General features: G+C 38.1%; 1 protein-coding gene and 1 long non-coding RNA gene across 14 annotated transcripts in view; one reads left to right on the forward strand and one right to left on the reverse strand.

Annotated features, from left to right (window-relative positions):
• Positions 1-15325, forward strand: part of TANC1 (tetratricopeptide repeat, ankyrin repeat and coiled-coil containing 1) — an 87797-nt gene that overhangs the window by 44067 nt on the left and 28405 nt on the right. For 8 of the 13 annotated variants that reach the window (XM_046943834.1, XM_046943836.1, XM_046943835.1 and 5 more), the window contains 4 exons: positions 2638-2841; positions 11092-11193; positions 13933-14054; positions 14954-15143. In XM_046943834.1, coding sequence (XP_046799790.1) covers positions 2638-2841; positions 11092-11193; positions 13933-14054; positions 14954-15143 — 618 coding nt within the window. Of the gene's footprint in view, positions 1-2637; positions 2842-11088; positions 11194-11780; positions 11829-13932; positions 14055-14953; positions 15144-15325 lie in introns of those variants that run through there. The other 5 variants (XM_046943839.1, XM_025152497.3, XM_046943833.1 and 2 more) reach the window with 3 other exon arrangements.
• Positions 11778-13733, reverse strand: LOC124418105. The gene is made up of 3 exons (XR_006939850.1): positions 13127-13733; positions 12843-12867; positions 11778-12281 (listed from the first exon to the last, which is right to left on the reverse strand). It is a non-coding gene; the product is annotated as an uncharacterized LOC124418105 (long non-coding RNA).

A 15325-nucleotide genomic window follows, 5' to 3' on the forward strand; every position in this document is an offset into this window, starting at 1 on the left:
TTTTGTTTCACTTAGGCAGGTAAATTAAGGGAACAAAAGGCAAAATCACTCACCTCAGAAATAGACATTGAGTGATGTCAGTGGAATACTGTCTGTTGTGCAGTTGCTGCCAATATTCAGATTTAGGGAATCTGCATTTTGGTTGGGTAGGTTTTCTATTTTGAAGGTAGAGATCCTTTTTCTTCATGACAAAATAACCTGATTTCTGGCATCAGCTCCATACTGTAGTTTGTATATCTTCTGGTAAAGTAGTTGAAGTTCTTTGGTTTTTAAGAAACTTGTATTGAATGAAGAATATACTTTATTATGTCTAATACTGATGTAAATATTGGAAAGGTTTTCATTTTAGTTATCTTCTCTGTTTGAAAGGATTAGTTTAATCTTAAAGTTCAAGATATATTTTAAGGATATTGGGATCTACCAAATCATTCCATCAGTCCGCCTTCCTTGTATCTTTTTGTATCTTAAAAAAACAAAAACAGCCCAACAAAACAACACATTATTAATCTGATTATGCCTTTCAGATGCATCCCAAGATGCAATTAAACTGTGATTTGATTTCCATTGCCTTTAGCTAACAGCTTTTAGAAAGGCCTTGGAGGAGCAGCTTCTGCTTTCTTGGAATAGCTGTGTCTGATGGCTGTCCTCTGCAGCTCTATAGCATCCCAAGCAGGTTTTAATTACAACCTGCCATTTTTTTCTGCTGCAGTAGGTAGCACTTAAAAATGTTTCCAATCTCACTGAGGAAATGAGGAAATGATGTTTTTTTAAACACCAAAATGTACGTGGTTATATTCTCTAAAATGTTTAGGTTTTTGATTCTAATTGTATACTTGGGCAGTTCTTGTTTTTGAGACTGGTGTATTACAGCACTTCGCTGGAGTACTAAAGTCGCTTTTCTGGTTCCCAGGATTTAAAGCCAGTAGCTGTACTCCTGTATTGGTTGTAATGTAATTTTATAAATAATAGGAAGTTCATTAATTATTATTTTTTTTAATTTCCATTCTGACTTGGTTAAGCTGAAGTTATTTCCTTAAAATCAGTACCTGTTACTATTAATTTAATTTGAAGGAACAGGAGTACTTTTGGAAGGCGATGGTTAAGTTGGTTTCAAAGGTACAGAAGAGTAAGTTTCACATTTATGAAACGTCAAGAAAAGTTTGCCTCCAGCATAGCGTTCTTCAGGGCTGCCTATCTCACAGACGTATGTACGTAGCTGTCGCGGAGGGCTCTTGTGAGAAAAATAGTATGTCTAAGAAAAAGTCATCTGAAGTGCATCCACCCTTGGAGATAGGCAATTAGATTTTAAACTTCAGGCCCGTTTGGTTTTCATCTCAGCTGTGCATACCTCTGCAAAAGAGAGTGGTGGCTGAATAGACACAAACATTTTTATTTTTGGCAAAGAAGTGGTTTGTTTTTGCCTTCTGACGCAGCGCGGCGCTCCCTGTGAGCACATTAAGCTGCCTGTGGTGGATCATGGCAGGAGAGCAGCTGTTCAGAATTGAAGGCAGCAAGTGAATGACAGCAGTGAACAAGAAAGGTGAATCTTACGGAGGCACAATGATCTGAAATGTTTCCTTACTGTAAGACAATAAGCCCAATATGAGGAAACCATATTGTAAAAGAAGTCATTTCTGCTTTCTTTGTTGTTCTGTTTTTCTTCTAGTTCTACTTTGGGTTCCCATACTGCAGCCATGCTGCTCGTTGCTGTATGGATCTCTGTGAAAAATACTCCCAGTGCTTTCTTTCCTCTCTCTATCAGTTTTGTTTTACATTTCACACTGATTTGGTTTTGTGTAAATTACTGAACAGTGCCCTAATTTGGGTAGTAAAAAAAAAACCTGTAGTTAGATGCCAACCTTTTGCTTTTCAGCTGTTTCTGTCATCTGGCGAGGAAGAACTCAACACTTTGTGCATGTGTTTCTGCTGTCTTTCATTGTTGGGAGCGTGTGTTTTCTTCTGTTGTTTTGAAAACATATTCTTGACTGTGCCGAAGCTGCAGTTCTTGCACCAGTAGGGTAGATCTCTTTTCTGTGCATTTTTCTATTCTGATCTGCTGCTTAGTGTTGTGAACCAACACTTGGTTCGTTCCTGATAGTAAATAAAACATTCTGCTGTCAAATTGCATTTAACTGGACTTCTCTGTTTTGAGACAGAATAATAAATAGGCTAAGCTTAGAGTGGTTTTTTGTGAGCACTTCTTTGTGAGACACTTCTGACTGGGTGTACGGAGCCACCAGACTGAACTTCTCCTCACTGCTCCAGTACGCAGTGTGCTTCCAGATGGTCACTGAATTTCAGGACACCGCACTGATCCTAATAAGTCTTTCAACAGTAGATATCCTTTTGTCTCTGTAAGAAATGTAGTTTTGTCTCTGAGGATGAAATCTGGAAAGCTGCTACTTTGTTTCAGGTGAAGTTTTTCTTCCCTCTTGCTGTCTTTATTACAGTGAAATAAAATCTCTCTTGGTTGTGCATTGTAGATTTTCCAGTGAATTTCCTGTTTGGATTCTGTAGTGGCAGGGACACAGTGAGCAGAGAGGGATCATGCTGACTTGATGGCAACTAAATGTTTTTCTGTATTAAATATCTGTATTTTGATATATCACATAATGAATGACAAAATTTTATTTCTAGCAGGGGACTCCTGCCCAGAGAATGCCTTGCAGAGTGTTGCAGCATCTGGCCACGGTGCAGATCTTCCCACTGGCAATCAGCATATCCCGGGGGATGCTTACAGGATGAACTTGGCTAAAGGAGTCTCAATGTCATTGCCATCTTCACCTCTGCTGCCACGCCAGTCTTATTTGATGCAGTCGCGATCAAACAAAAAGTCCCCAGGTAAAATGAAATTGATGAGCAGCTAAAATCTTCGTAATATTTTGACTCAATTTCTGACACAATGTAAAAGTAACACTTTTTGACATTTTGTATTTTACGTGATCTTTTTCAGTAAGAAAATGAACAGTGAAGGCTTTTTTGCATGTTCTCATGTAAAGAAGATAATTGGTTAAATGGACTATGTTCTTTCATACGGCAAATAATTATTCTAATTGCTTTAGCAAATACTTTTATTGAAATGTCTGAATATGTTTAAAACTGATAGTTTATGGTTAGTATTTCAGTTAGGCAGAGAAAGCAGCTACAAAACTGTACATGTTATTAACAGCATTGTTACTGATGATTGCTTTAAGGGAATACTTGCTTCAGAGTGTTGCTTATGTTTTACAGCTGATTTATTTTGTTTCTATCTAGTAATATAAAATATTAATAGATAAATTGCTGTTGAAGTGATTTTCAGTCAGTGTCCTTAGCAATGACCGCATACTTATGTGTGTGCCTTACTAAATAAGGTACTCCATCTGGTTCCCTTTTATCAGCATTCTGTGCATATAAATCATTCCAACACTATAACATCAGTTGACTTGATTCAGGTCAAAGCTTGAGTGTCAGGTGAAATTGTCCATGTTACTGTGCAAACACTCAGCAGTTTTGAAATTCTTTGTTGTAAAGCTTACGAGGTTTAAGAAGAGGACTGACAAAAGTGGTTTTTGGTTGGCACTTAGAAAGACCTTGATGAACAACCCATCTTGCAGGAAATTAAAGAAAAATTATTACCCAAAGAATTACTAGAGGATAGCAAATACAAGTATTCTTATTTTGACTATCAATATTTTCAGTCTAGGCAAAAATCTGAGGCACAGAAAGTATTTTCTGGTCTTGTCTGTTGCTGCAAGTGTGACTTATGTAATAAACAGCTATACAAGGACTTCATGTTTTAATGTGGAGGGAAACGTGTTGGCTTTTTTTTTTTTTTTTTTGCCAAAGACTTAAGTGAACCGTGGGATCTAACTCCTTGTTCTGTTACTGTTGGGAAAACTGAACTGCATTTGAGATGGTATCTAACCAACCTTGCAGCTCAGTTTCCTTTAGTGACACACTTTTATAAGCATAGTAGAGACTGCTGTTTCTCTTGCAGAAAATGTTTAACAGTTCCTGAATTTCAAATGAGAAGCCATATTCACATCTTCAAAATCATTTCATTGTGATAAATAGACAAAAACAAAACAAAAAAAACCATACACAGGCGAGGGAGAAGATTCCCTATGAAGTGCTTTGAATACATTGGCATTTCTGTGCCAATTTTGGATGAATGCCTAGCTAGATACCTAGCCAGTAGAAACGTTCTGTGCTATTCCTTTGCGTTTCAACAAATTGAAGCTGATGGAAAATGACTGAGTACAAATAATCAAGCTAGTATCCATAAGTAATACAAAAATGAGAAGGATGCTAGCTGTACTAATTGCAAAGCATTCTGTTCAGTATCATATTAAGAACTTTACTGTGAGAGTGATGGAGCACTGGAGCAGATTGCCCAGTGAGACTGGCATATTTGAAGATATTCAAATCCCATCTTGAGGCCTACCTGTGCTATGTAGTGCAGGGAGGCTGCTTTAGCAGGATTGGACTCAATGATCTCTAGAGGTCCCTTCCAACCCTCGCAATTCTGTGGTATGATCAGCGTCTTGAAGCTTTTGTCATGTATTATGGATGAAAGCAGCAAGAAATGCAAGGAGAGTTAAAGAAGCATCGTGAAGTTCAGATGTGATGAAGCTGTTCTAATGAAACTACTACTCAGTGAGGTATATTTTGCATAAACATGTTACTACTTCTAAACATCTTTGAAAATATCAAAGGCAGTAAACCAAAGGAAGAAAATTGTCCATTGAAATATTGTTTTACCTTTGTTTCTTTCTGTAGTTCTAATTCTTCTTATAACCCAGGCGTGCTGATGGTCTTACGTAAATAACATGATATACTTGTCTAACTTATTTCCTTGGGTTGAAATTGTGTTTACTATCAGCTAGAGTGAAACAATACGCCATGTATTCAGAGATAATAATTGAAGAGTGTTTCACTAAATACTATCCATTTTTTAATTAAGATTTTTTCCTAAGTCTTTATTGAGCCCATTACCTACCAAATTTTGGTTAGTAAATTAAAATCAATCATGTTTTCCTAGCAGTAAGTTTCAGAGTTGTACATTCAAAAATAGAAGTTGTAGTTAACCAATAGTTACTTGCACTTAAAACATGTTTATGAGGGTTTCATACTGAGAACATTTCTACTGCTCTAGCAAATGTGTCCTTTTATCTTGTCCTGCATCTGTTTGTTGATTTAAAAATAAGTACTTAATTATGCTTACATCATCAGTGGGGAAAAAAATACTTTTTCTTGATTAAATTATTTTAAAATATTGTGTAGAATAACACTGTGCAGTGTAAATTGATTAACAATTAGCTTTTACTGTTTTTCCTTTCCTTTCTGTTTCTGCACATTTCCAAGTAGGTGTTAACCTGTGACTTTGGAAGGATATTTCTTAATTATTTTTCTTTGGTTGTCTTCTCTACTGCCTGAGCAGGAAGCTTTACTATCTCTTGTCACTTCCTCAAATGTATCAGCATTTTGAGTTGGATATAGGCAAAACTTTTCTTTCCATAGTTGCTTCATCCACTCACAATGTGGTTATCTGGTTATCTCTGCTGAAAAAATAGTATCTCTGTTCCACCAAAAGTGATTCAGTTAATGATGGAGGTATGTTTTAAACTTAATTTCCTACCTTTCTAGGAAGTTGCACATTCATAGGTAGTGTTTAAAAGAAAGCAGTATTAGTTTAAAAGAAAGCAGTATAGTTAAAGAAAGTTCTTTAACTATATCCTGTTAAGCAGACGGTACTGAAGATATTTTGAACATCTTAGTAGATTTTGGTAATATGCTACACCATGTAGTGGGGGGGTGGAGGGGCAGAAAAAAAAAAGCCACAGAAAAACAGAAAGCACAGTTCATAAAATGGCATTCAAGGGGCATACATATCCAAACAGGAACAGTTTAATGTATGATTTTAAGTTACATAAAAATAATTCTTTCCTCATTGCTGTCAGGCATATTATCCTTAATCAGGTGCACATTTGCTAATTTTAAAAGGTTATTTTACCTTCTAGATTGTTTCCATTTTCTTTTAGTTATCTAATATGCAACAGTTGGAAAATAGTTTACACTTTAAATGAGTTTCCCTTTGAATGTTGTATACCTTCAGGTAGCTCTTGACTCCAGATTCAGACAATAGAATGCTTTTGCCAGAATGTATTAGCTGCACTTGTGCTGTGGGTAGAATGTTGATTTTGTTCTGACCCTTTAGATTAAGAAGATTTTGCTTCATCATAGGCATATCTGTTCCATGAATAATGTAATCATCAGTTCTCCAGTTTGGAGACCTTAGTATTTAGTAAGTTTAGAGGTATTTGTTCAGAACAGGTTTGAAAGCTGCTAGTCTAGGGATCCCCTGGACATGGCTTTAATGTCTTTTTGAAACTGCCATTCTGATCACTGGCAAGGCACTTTTCTTTCCCTTTCTCTTATGTACTACCAATCTAGGTAGGGATTCAGGATTGAGCCTGAACTGATCTCTCTGAAATTATTCCTCATGTGTTAGGAGATTGGTTTGTTATAGACAGGTGTGTTGATGAATGTGCACAACTGACAGAGGTACCTCTGCTGCAGCGCATGCACGGTAATAACTGCCTTTTTTTCCAGTCAGTCTGCAAGTAGTTCAGCCCCTAGAACCTCATTATCCATGGGCAGGCAAAACCACAGGAGAATAAGCTGAGCTTCTGAACTGGAACACAAAAGGCTCTACAATCCTGTTTGCACAATCTGCTGTGAGTGACACTGTGTTTTAATTATTTGCATAGGAGGTGGGGAAGCTTTTTCTTTGAAGAGCTTGGAAGAGTACCAGTGCTTCTGGATCTGGTTCAATCCTCAACTGTAACTATAAAAGGAGGGAAAAGAGAAACTATATCTTAACTTACTAAAGAGCCAAAAAATATTGGCAGAATTAAAGCTACTGGTTTGTTGGAGTCAAAATCTTCCTTAATGAAAGAGTTGATGAGGTGGAAAAAGGAGCAGAAAAAGAAATTCTTCTAAGGAAGAATTTTTCAGCATGAGGTCTCTGTCTGGGAAGGGGATCAGTAAGTCACAGTAAGACAATCAGTTCCACCTCCGTGTTGGGAAGGATCCTCCTGGAAGCAATATAAATGTACATGGAAAACAGGGAGCTGATACAGGAGAACCAGCATGGCTTCACCAAGGGCAAATCCTGCATGACCAACCTAGTGGCCTTTTACGATGGTGCCTCTGCATCAATGGATGAGGGAAGAACGACCAATGTCATCTGTCTGGACTTCAGTAAGGCCTTTTATATGGTACCCCACAACGTTCTCAGAAAGCAGGATCAGCTCATGGCATTACCTAGTCTGATCTTGAAAACTTTCAATGGTGAGACTACACAGCCTGCCTGAGTAACAAGTTTCAGTGCCTGACAGGGAAGTGCTCCAGTCCCTAAATGTTTTGGTTGTTCTCCAGTAGCAGTAGGAGCTCTTGCTGTCAGATTCTCTTTCCAGTTTTACCTTTGAGTGAACTTTGGCTTTCATAGCATTGTCCCTACGTGCCCAGCAGTATTTCTAAATTCCTCCATTTCTCCTGCTACCAGCTCCTGTGTACCACCTTTTTGTACTGAAGCCGAGTTGTGAGCCAAGCCAAACTCCTGTTTGTTGCAGTATCAGGGTGGACTGGTTTTGTGCTTGGAGGAGGCCGTTATTGAAGACCTACCAATATCCTGAGCTCTTTCAACCTTGAATAAGCTTGAGGCAGCTCTCTTGAAATTCAGACTTTGTAGTCTGCCATTTTGCTTTCCTCACTCCTGTCATTCTTGTAACCCACTATGTGATTGATGATGAGTACAACCAAGGCTGCCTTTGGTTATCACATCCCAAACCTGTGCTGGAAGAGCTGTTATGCATCATCCTTGGTAGATCCATCTAATTCATGTATTATGTACATGTAACCTTGACACCCTCTAGAAGTCTAGATTGCTTGTGTCTTGTCACAGTGCCCTTCCAGCAGACTTCAGGAAGATTAATATATCCCTTAAAATTCTGCTGCCATTTTATGATTTCCTTTACTTGTCCTAGGATATGTAATGTTATGTAGCACTTAATAATGAAGCTTCTCTCATTTGAATTTGACAGAATTAAACTTGGAGGTTCCTTGTTTAAACAAATAAAAGTAGAAAACATAGTATGTGATATTGTAACTGTAAGTCTGGATTCTGTGGAAGTTAAACAAGAAATGGTCATCATGAAACATGATGGGATCTGTGCTGTTTTTGAGACTATTTATTATTATGATGCTTCTTTTGAAAAGGAGTAATACAGAAACACACAAGATGAAAAAGTAGGATGCTACCTGTAGAATGATTTTCTCCGGAACTATGTCACTGCTGTGGCCTAATGGTATTAAAATCAGAATGTCAGGTATATTTTCAAGTGAGGACACTTCCTTTCCTACTCTTAGGATGATGATACATGCTAGTGAGAACCTGAGATTTTAGCTCTATAGTATAACCAGAGCTTGTATTTAAATGAGGAAAAAATCATTATCTATTGCTAAAGCTGGGGAAATCTCCTGAAACACCTCAATTTTTGTATTTTGCCAAGTCTAGCAATTTACTATGTTTGAGGGACTTCTAGACAATATTTTGTTTCTTCTGGATGAATCAGTACCTCTAGCTCACCAAAACCTTAAAAAAGTTCAAGTGGCTTTATTAGACAGTTTACAAAAAAATTGCCATAGTCCTTGTGTCTTGTCTTAAAGTTTAAGACAGGAATTTGGGTTTAGTACCTTCAGTTTTCAGTACCATGAATGATGATATTCCCAGTCACCATTCAGTTTAAATATCTTGATTTTCCATTGGGTAACTTTGAAGATTGCTGGTATATGCTTTTCCAAACCTCTCTCAGTGTTGCAAACGTTTTTATTGTTATAAAATTCTATTGACGTATCTTTTCAGGATGTAGATATATGTATATATATATCGTGGTATTTCAGTTCAGTGGCATAATGTGCATTAATACCGGTAAGGTCAAAATTTCTACATTGTGTTTATTGTGCGAATGTTGAAGAAGTTGTACCAGTATACTTTTTCTGGCGAGCCTTTAGAGGGCAGCATCGTTCCCTTTCAGTTTGACTTGGCTGACCAGAAACACTGTTCTGCACTTAACGTTTACTACAGCTGCTACTAAACCATATTTAGGAAGGAATGGGTTCATAAAAGCCTGAAAACAAAGTACAACGCTGCAAAATTAGGTGAATCAACTTATTTTTTTTTAAGTGTGTCTGTGATTATACAGCTCTTTAATACTAGAAGTTGGCATGTTTGAATATAATATGTTCGTGAACTAGGAATGCTATGTTTTCATGGAAGCAAATACCATTACTAGCCACTCTTTAATTTGTTTTTTGAACTAACTTTCACCTTTCCTTAAAATCAGAGCATGCATCAGTATCTGGATAAACTACCGAATATAAAGCTTCTTGAGTTTGAGTTATGTAGTGTGCTAATGTTCCAGGCTTTGTTAAGGCACATGCAAGGTGAGCTGGTGATCTGAGACAGCCAGCACGGCTTCTGCAAGGGCACTTAGTGACTGACCGCTCATGGCCTTCTGTGGTGGAGTGATGACATCAGCAGACAAAGGAGGGGCAACTGATGTCTTTTACTTGGACTTCTGCAAAATCTTTCATATGGTCCCTCACCACTTTCTTATCTCTAAATTGCAGAGAGATGGATTTGTTGAATGGTAGACTGTTCCGTGGATAAGGAATTGGTTGGACGGTCCCAGGCAGAGAGTTGTAGTCAGTGACTGTATGTCCATTTGGAGGCTAATGACAAGTCGTATCCCCCAGGGGTCTGTCTTGGAATCAGTATTTAACAAGGTCTTTTCCAACCTTGTTGATTCTATGATCTTTATCAGTGATATAATCAGTGGGATCAAGTACACTCTCAGCAAGTTTGCAGATGACATTAAGCTAAGTTTTGCATTTGATGCAACAAAAGAAGAGGATGTCATCTGCACAGTCCTGGACTGGCTTGAAGAGTGGGCCCGCATGTGAACCGAGTAAGGTTCAGCAAGGCCAAGTGTGAAGTATTGCACCTGGGTCAGGGCAATCCCAGCTATGTGTACAGACGGGGAAAAGAGCTTACTGAGAGCAGCTCTACAGAGAAGGACCTGGGGGTCTAGGAGGACAAAAAGCTGGACAGCAGCGTGCTCTTCCTGGGCTGCATCAGCAGAGGGGTGGCAGTGGGGAGTGGGAGGGAATTGTCTTCCTCTTCTCTGCCCTCTGGAGGCCTCATCTGGAGAACTGCCTCCAGGCTTGGGGCCCCCAGCAAAAGAAGGATGTGGAGTTGTGGAGTGGGTCCAGAGGAGTGCCACCAGGGTGCTCAGAGGGCTGAAGCACCTCTGCTATGAAGACAGGCTGAGTTGGGCTTGTTCAGTCCGGAGGAGAGAAGGTTCCAGGGAGACCTCATTGCAGCTTCCCAATACTTGAGGGAAGTTTATAATCAGGAGGGAGCCCAACTTTTTACGTGGTTTTAAATTAACGGAGGGGAGATTTAGGTTAGATATTAGGAGGAAATTCTTTATTCAGAGGGTGATGAGGCCCTGGTATTGCTTCCCAGAGCAGCGTGGGTGCCCCATCCTTGCAGGCACCAAAGGACATGGATGGGGCCTGGGGCAGCCAGCCCATGGCAGGGGTGGGGCTGGCAGGTCCTTTCCAACCCAAGCTATTCTATGATGCTGTGATTCTGTGAATTACTTGTAGTATTTTTCTTTTAGAGGTGCTAATAACAAAATTATCTTCCTGCTTTACTGGAAAATGAGAGCTCTGTAAAGAGGAGGCCTGCTGGAAGTACAAGTTTGAACATAAAAAAAAAAAAAAACACTCTTTACATATATATAGGAAAGCCTGAGGACTGTTGGAGTAAGCAGACTGCTTTGCATTCCAAAAAGCACAAGCAGAGCATTTATTTCTCACAAGCCTGAAACTGCAGCAGCTCTTGAGTTCTTACAGTAGCAGCTGTGTGTCCATGAACTAGTTCCTCTACATTATTTGTGTCTCTGAGGAGACACACTTTACATTTGAAGTTTGTGGTACATCTGGAAAAAATTAGATACATTCAGCTATTTTCCTTTACAGGTCCGATCAGGAAGGCCAAGTATGTGGAAAGTCCTAGAGTGCCAGGTGAGGCAATTCTACTGCTGAGAAAACAATCAGGGCAAGAAGAACCCATTCAAAATGGTAAGAATCTGTTTGGTGATACTTTATCCATTCATTTCAAAGAAAGTGATAAAAAGTAATAATACTGACATTTGATTCTTTATTTTTAAGAGTGCTTAGCGAATGCCATATTCTTGTATTAAGGATGAGATGCTGTTCATTGTATTTACATGATCTTTGTAACTGTCTCAATTCTTGGAGATGTGTGCATACTGCAGGCAAAGTGATATCAACTGTTGTTAACATACTGTAGTATGCCAAAGGCCTACTAGAGGTTTTATGAATTTATTTTCAATGTGAATTGATTCCACATGTGTAGCTCTACACTGCATACAGTTCATCATTTAGAAATTTTGTGAAAGCTTCCTAAGTAAGAAGAGGCAATAACAGCAGAATTCTGTGTTGACAAAGCTGGTAAAAGCTACCTCTAGAGCCAATGGGTGCTCTTGATGTTTTATGTTCATTACATTTGGCAAGCCCGTAACAGAATGTAGCTTTGACAGTGAATGTTGTGGTCAAAGCAGAATGACCCATAATTTGGTATATGACTGTATGCACTATATCATGGATTTCATGTGTTTAATGTTACTTTTTTTTTTTTTTAAAAGTTTAAGGACCTCATTAAATTAACTGTGTGATCATCAGATTCCAGATGAGTAATTTTTGTTTTTTGTTTTTTCTTTTGCGTCAACTTTAAGGGAAACATCACTTTTAAAAACAAATGTTTTCTTTCTTTTTTTTTTTTTTTTTAAAGCCTGTTATCTTTAATAAGTAATAGTGAAAATAGAATTGACTGTAATTGTTTCCTCCTTCTGTTCCTCTCTGCCCTAGGTGATATGTTATAGTTAGTCTGGTCCCTGTTGTGCTTCCATCTTCATAACAGTTTTAGTACTTGTAGTCCTCATATCTCCCTTTCCTAAAGATGACCATCTTGTAATACTCCTCCTCTTGACAGAACTGTATTCCCAGAGAAAGAGAATGCGAGTAGTCAAACCTGAAACCCAGTGTGTAAGGATTAATCAGTAGTTGGTGGGCTTGAACAACTTAGGCTCTTGGATTCTGTCCTTGTTGCTGGACCAGCATTTGTACTGTTAAAGACTTACTCAAACCTGTACAGGGTTAAAATTTAAATAAAATAATAATAGTTTTTTGTAACAGTTCATAGAGCAATGAAATAGTTGATTTAATAAACTCTTTAATTTCTAGCATTTATATTTTAAAGATAAAAATCAAAATTACACTTAGTATAGAGGAAGTACTGTTTCCAGCCAAATATTCCAAGACCTGGCAGTATCCTGAGATGCAAAAGGGCTTTTGGCACCATTTTGTAGACTTCCTCCTTTTGGCATTGTTAAAGGATGGTCAGATATTCCAGAGTAAAACCTTAAGCTGCCCACAAAGTTAAGCAGTACACGTGTTTAAGCAGGTGTTGAGCTGGAGTGAAATGCAGAAGGATGTTCTTCCAGTGAAATACTCATTTTTGCAAACGGTGGGCTTTGTTGCTCAGTAGAATAGAAACATTAATGTAAAGTTTACTGAGCAAGCTGTTCAATTCTATTAAAATCACTGTTTTCTCTGGTTTTCTTACAGTCTACAGCTGGGGAAAAATATGCTATTTCTTGTAAATGCAGTTAAACATCTGTTGTATCTTATGTGGGAAAAATTCTCACCTGACTTGCATTTGGCCTAGTAAATCTGCAAAGGAAAAACAGAAGTAAAGGAACAGTTTAGTCATCATTACTATTTTCCCGCTGTGTTTTTTGATGGTGTAGAAGTGCAGTTGAGAGGTTTATGTTTTTCTCTTTTAAACTTCATTAATAAGCCCATGCAATTACATCTCTCTCCCTTTCTTTTCTCATTCTCTGAGGCATTCCTCATCAATTAGGAACTTTTTGTTACACAAAGTTTCCAAACTGTACACTGATAAAACTGTTTTGAAGAATGCCCTTATTACCTTCCACGTGTCGGGATGAGATCCACAGACTCAGTGCCTTGCTCAGCCCACGCTAGTTGGGAAGTAGCTCAGGCTGTCCTTCACTTTTTCTTCACTACGGGACCGGGTAGTAGCTAATGCAGCTGGTGGTTCTGTAATGGAGAATTCCTGTTGTGAGCAATTTCTCAGAGTCATTAGATGATGCACCTTATTAAACTGACTATTTATACATGAGGACAAGACAGGCCAACGTGTTCTTCTTTTTAATAGTCAAAAGACTTAAATACTGTATAAATGTTTCTGCTGGGGAGGAGCTGTATAGTTTGATAGGTGATTCCAAGTTGTTGGCAATAAAGAAAAAAAATTATGGTATAGGTGCAGTATATATAAATCATCTGTGTTATTAACTCTACTTTTCACATTTTTAACATAACTTGAAACTTTATAAAAAAATTACTGTAATAGACTTTTGATCTGACAGTAAGCTGTGATAGCGTCATGCTGCTGTTGATTCATGCTAGTCATTGTGTTGATCATCAATCTAGTGATGTTTGTCTTAATATAGCTGATTGCACTTAACCATTTCTGTTTTGACTGGCAGGGTGGTGGATTTTTTGTTTGTTTTTATCCCCAGATTTGTGCAGCTATGCAGAGAATCCAAGGCCTACCAACAATTTAAAGACTATTGTGGCATTAGCTACTCTGTTAGAGGAGCTGATAGAAAATCTGCTGCTTGCATCTGATTGTACTCTTTCTACCTCTTGTAACATTTTCCAAATGTAACTCTAATTTTCACCAACTTTTCCTCCCCACCCTTCTCTCTAAAGCAAAGCCTGATAAAGACTCAAGCTGTTCTCCTGCAGCACAAGAATTGATGACGAGATTGGGTTTTTTACTAGGAGAAGGGATACCAACATCTGCTCATATAGAAGAAAAAAATGAATCCATGGTAGGATTATTGAAAAAATGCATAATGTTCATTCTGTTTATCTTAGTGTTCTCATGTTATTTTCCCTATTTGCTATGTGCAGTTACTTGATTCTTCACCAAAATAGATTCTATTTTAATAGTCATATGGTAGTAGAATTTTAGCTGAATTTTAACAATCGACTTATAGATATTTGGTTTTGTGTGTTTTGTGGTTGTTTTTTATTTGTTTGTTTGTTTTAAATTGTGAGTTGATCTTGCATTCTTCCTCTCTCTGCCTTATTTTCTTCCTGGTTTTCTCAATGAGCTACAAGAAGGGAGTATCTCAGTGGTTTACTAAAGTAGGAGCATACTTTGGAAGTATTGTTTCCTCTCTAAGATATTCAGTTCCTGTTTTATGGTCTTTCTTCCTCATGCAGTGGTAGAGGAGTTAGGGAGAAACAAGTAGCTGGTATCTGTATGAAGTTCACGTGCTAACTAAAACACTGTAATTACCAATTTCTTTCTTTCCTTTCTTCTTTTATAATCCCAGGCCTCAGAAATCATCAATTTAGGTTTCCGTGACAGAGGAAGGTTAATAAGACTTCGTTTCCATTGCTTCTAACACAAAGTTTGGATATATATTTTGCCAGTAAATATTTAATAGAGAAGAATTCTGTCTCACTGTAACTACAAGTGAATCGTGAATTCTTAAATCTTTAAGATTTTAGGGTCTCAGTTTTCAGACTTGTAAGATACTTTTAAGAGTAACCTGAAAGTCAGTAAGGCTTCCAATCAAGGTAAAGCTTCCACTTCTTGAAATTTTCACTCGGAAAATGAATGTTTTGCTTTATTTCACCTTGATGTTTCTGAATTTCCACACAGTGTGTGGAGGTGTACTGCCTTCTGTGCAATAACTATTCCTTTTTCTTCACATTGCAGTGTACTATAGCCAGTCAAGGAGTCAGTCCATGTTCTACCCTCACAAGCAGCACTACATCTCCAAGCACTGATAGCCCATGCTCAACTCTTAATAGCTGTACTGGCAAAGCAGCAGCCAACAAAGGTAGTCCCTGTGAAACCATGAGAAGCCCTAGCTCCACCCTGGAGAGCAAGGACAGTGGAATAATAGGTAAGCATCTTAATTAGTAATGCAATTAATAGAAGTTAACCTTCTCTTAATCAATTAGATTAATAGCTAATAATCAATTAGCTGTCATGGCTGTATCCCCTCCCACCTTATTGTGCACCCTCGGCCTCCTCACTGGCAGGGCAGAGAAGTGGAGAAACCCTTGGCTCCACATAAGCACTGTT

This window comes from Gallus gallus, chromosome 7, assembly GCF_016699485.2.
Source record: "Gallus gallus isolate bGalGal1 chromosome 7, bGalGal1.mat.broiler.GRCg7b, whole genome shotgun sequence".
Taxonomy (NCBI): Eukaryota; Metazoa; Chordata; class Aves; order Galliformes; family Phasianidae; genus Gallus; species Gallus gallus.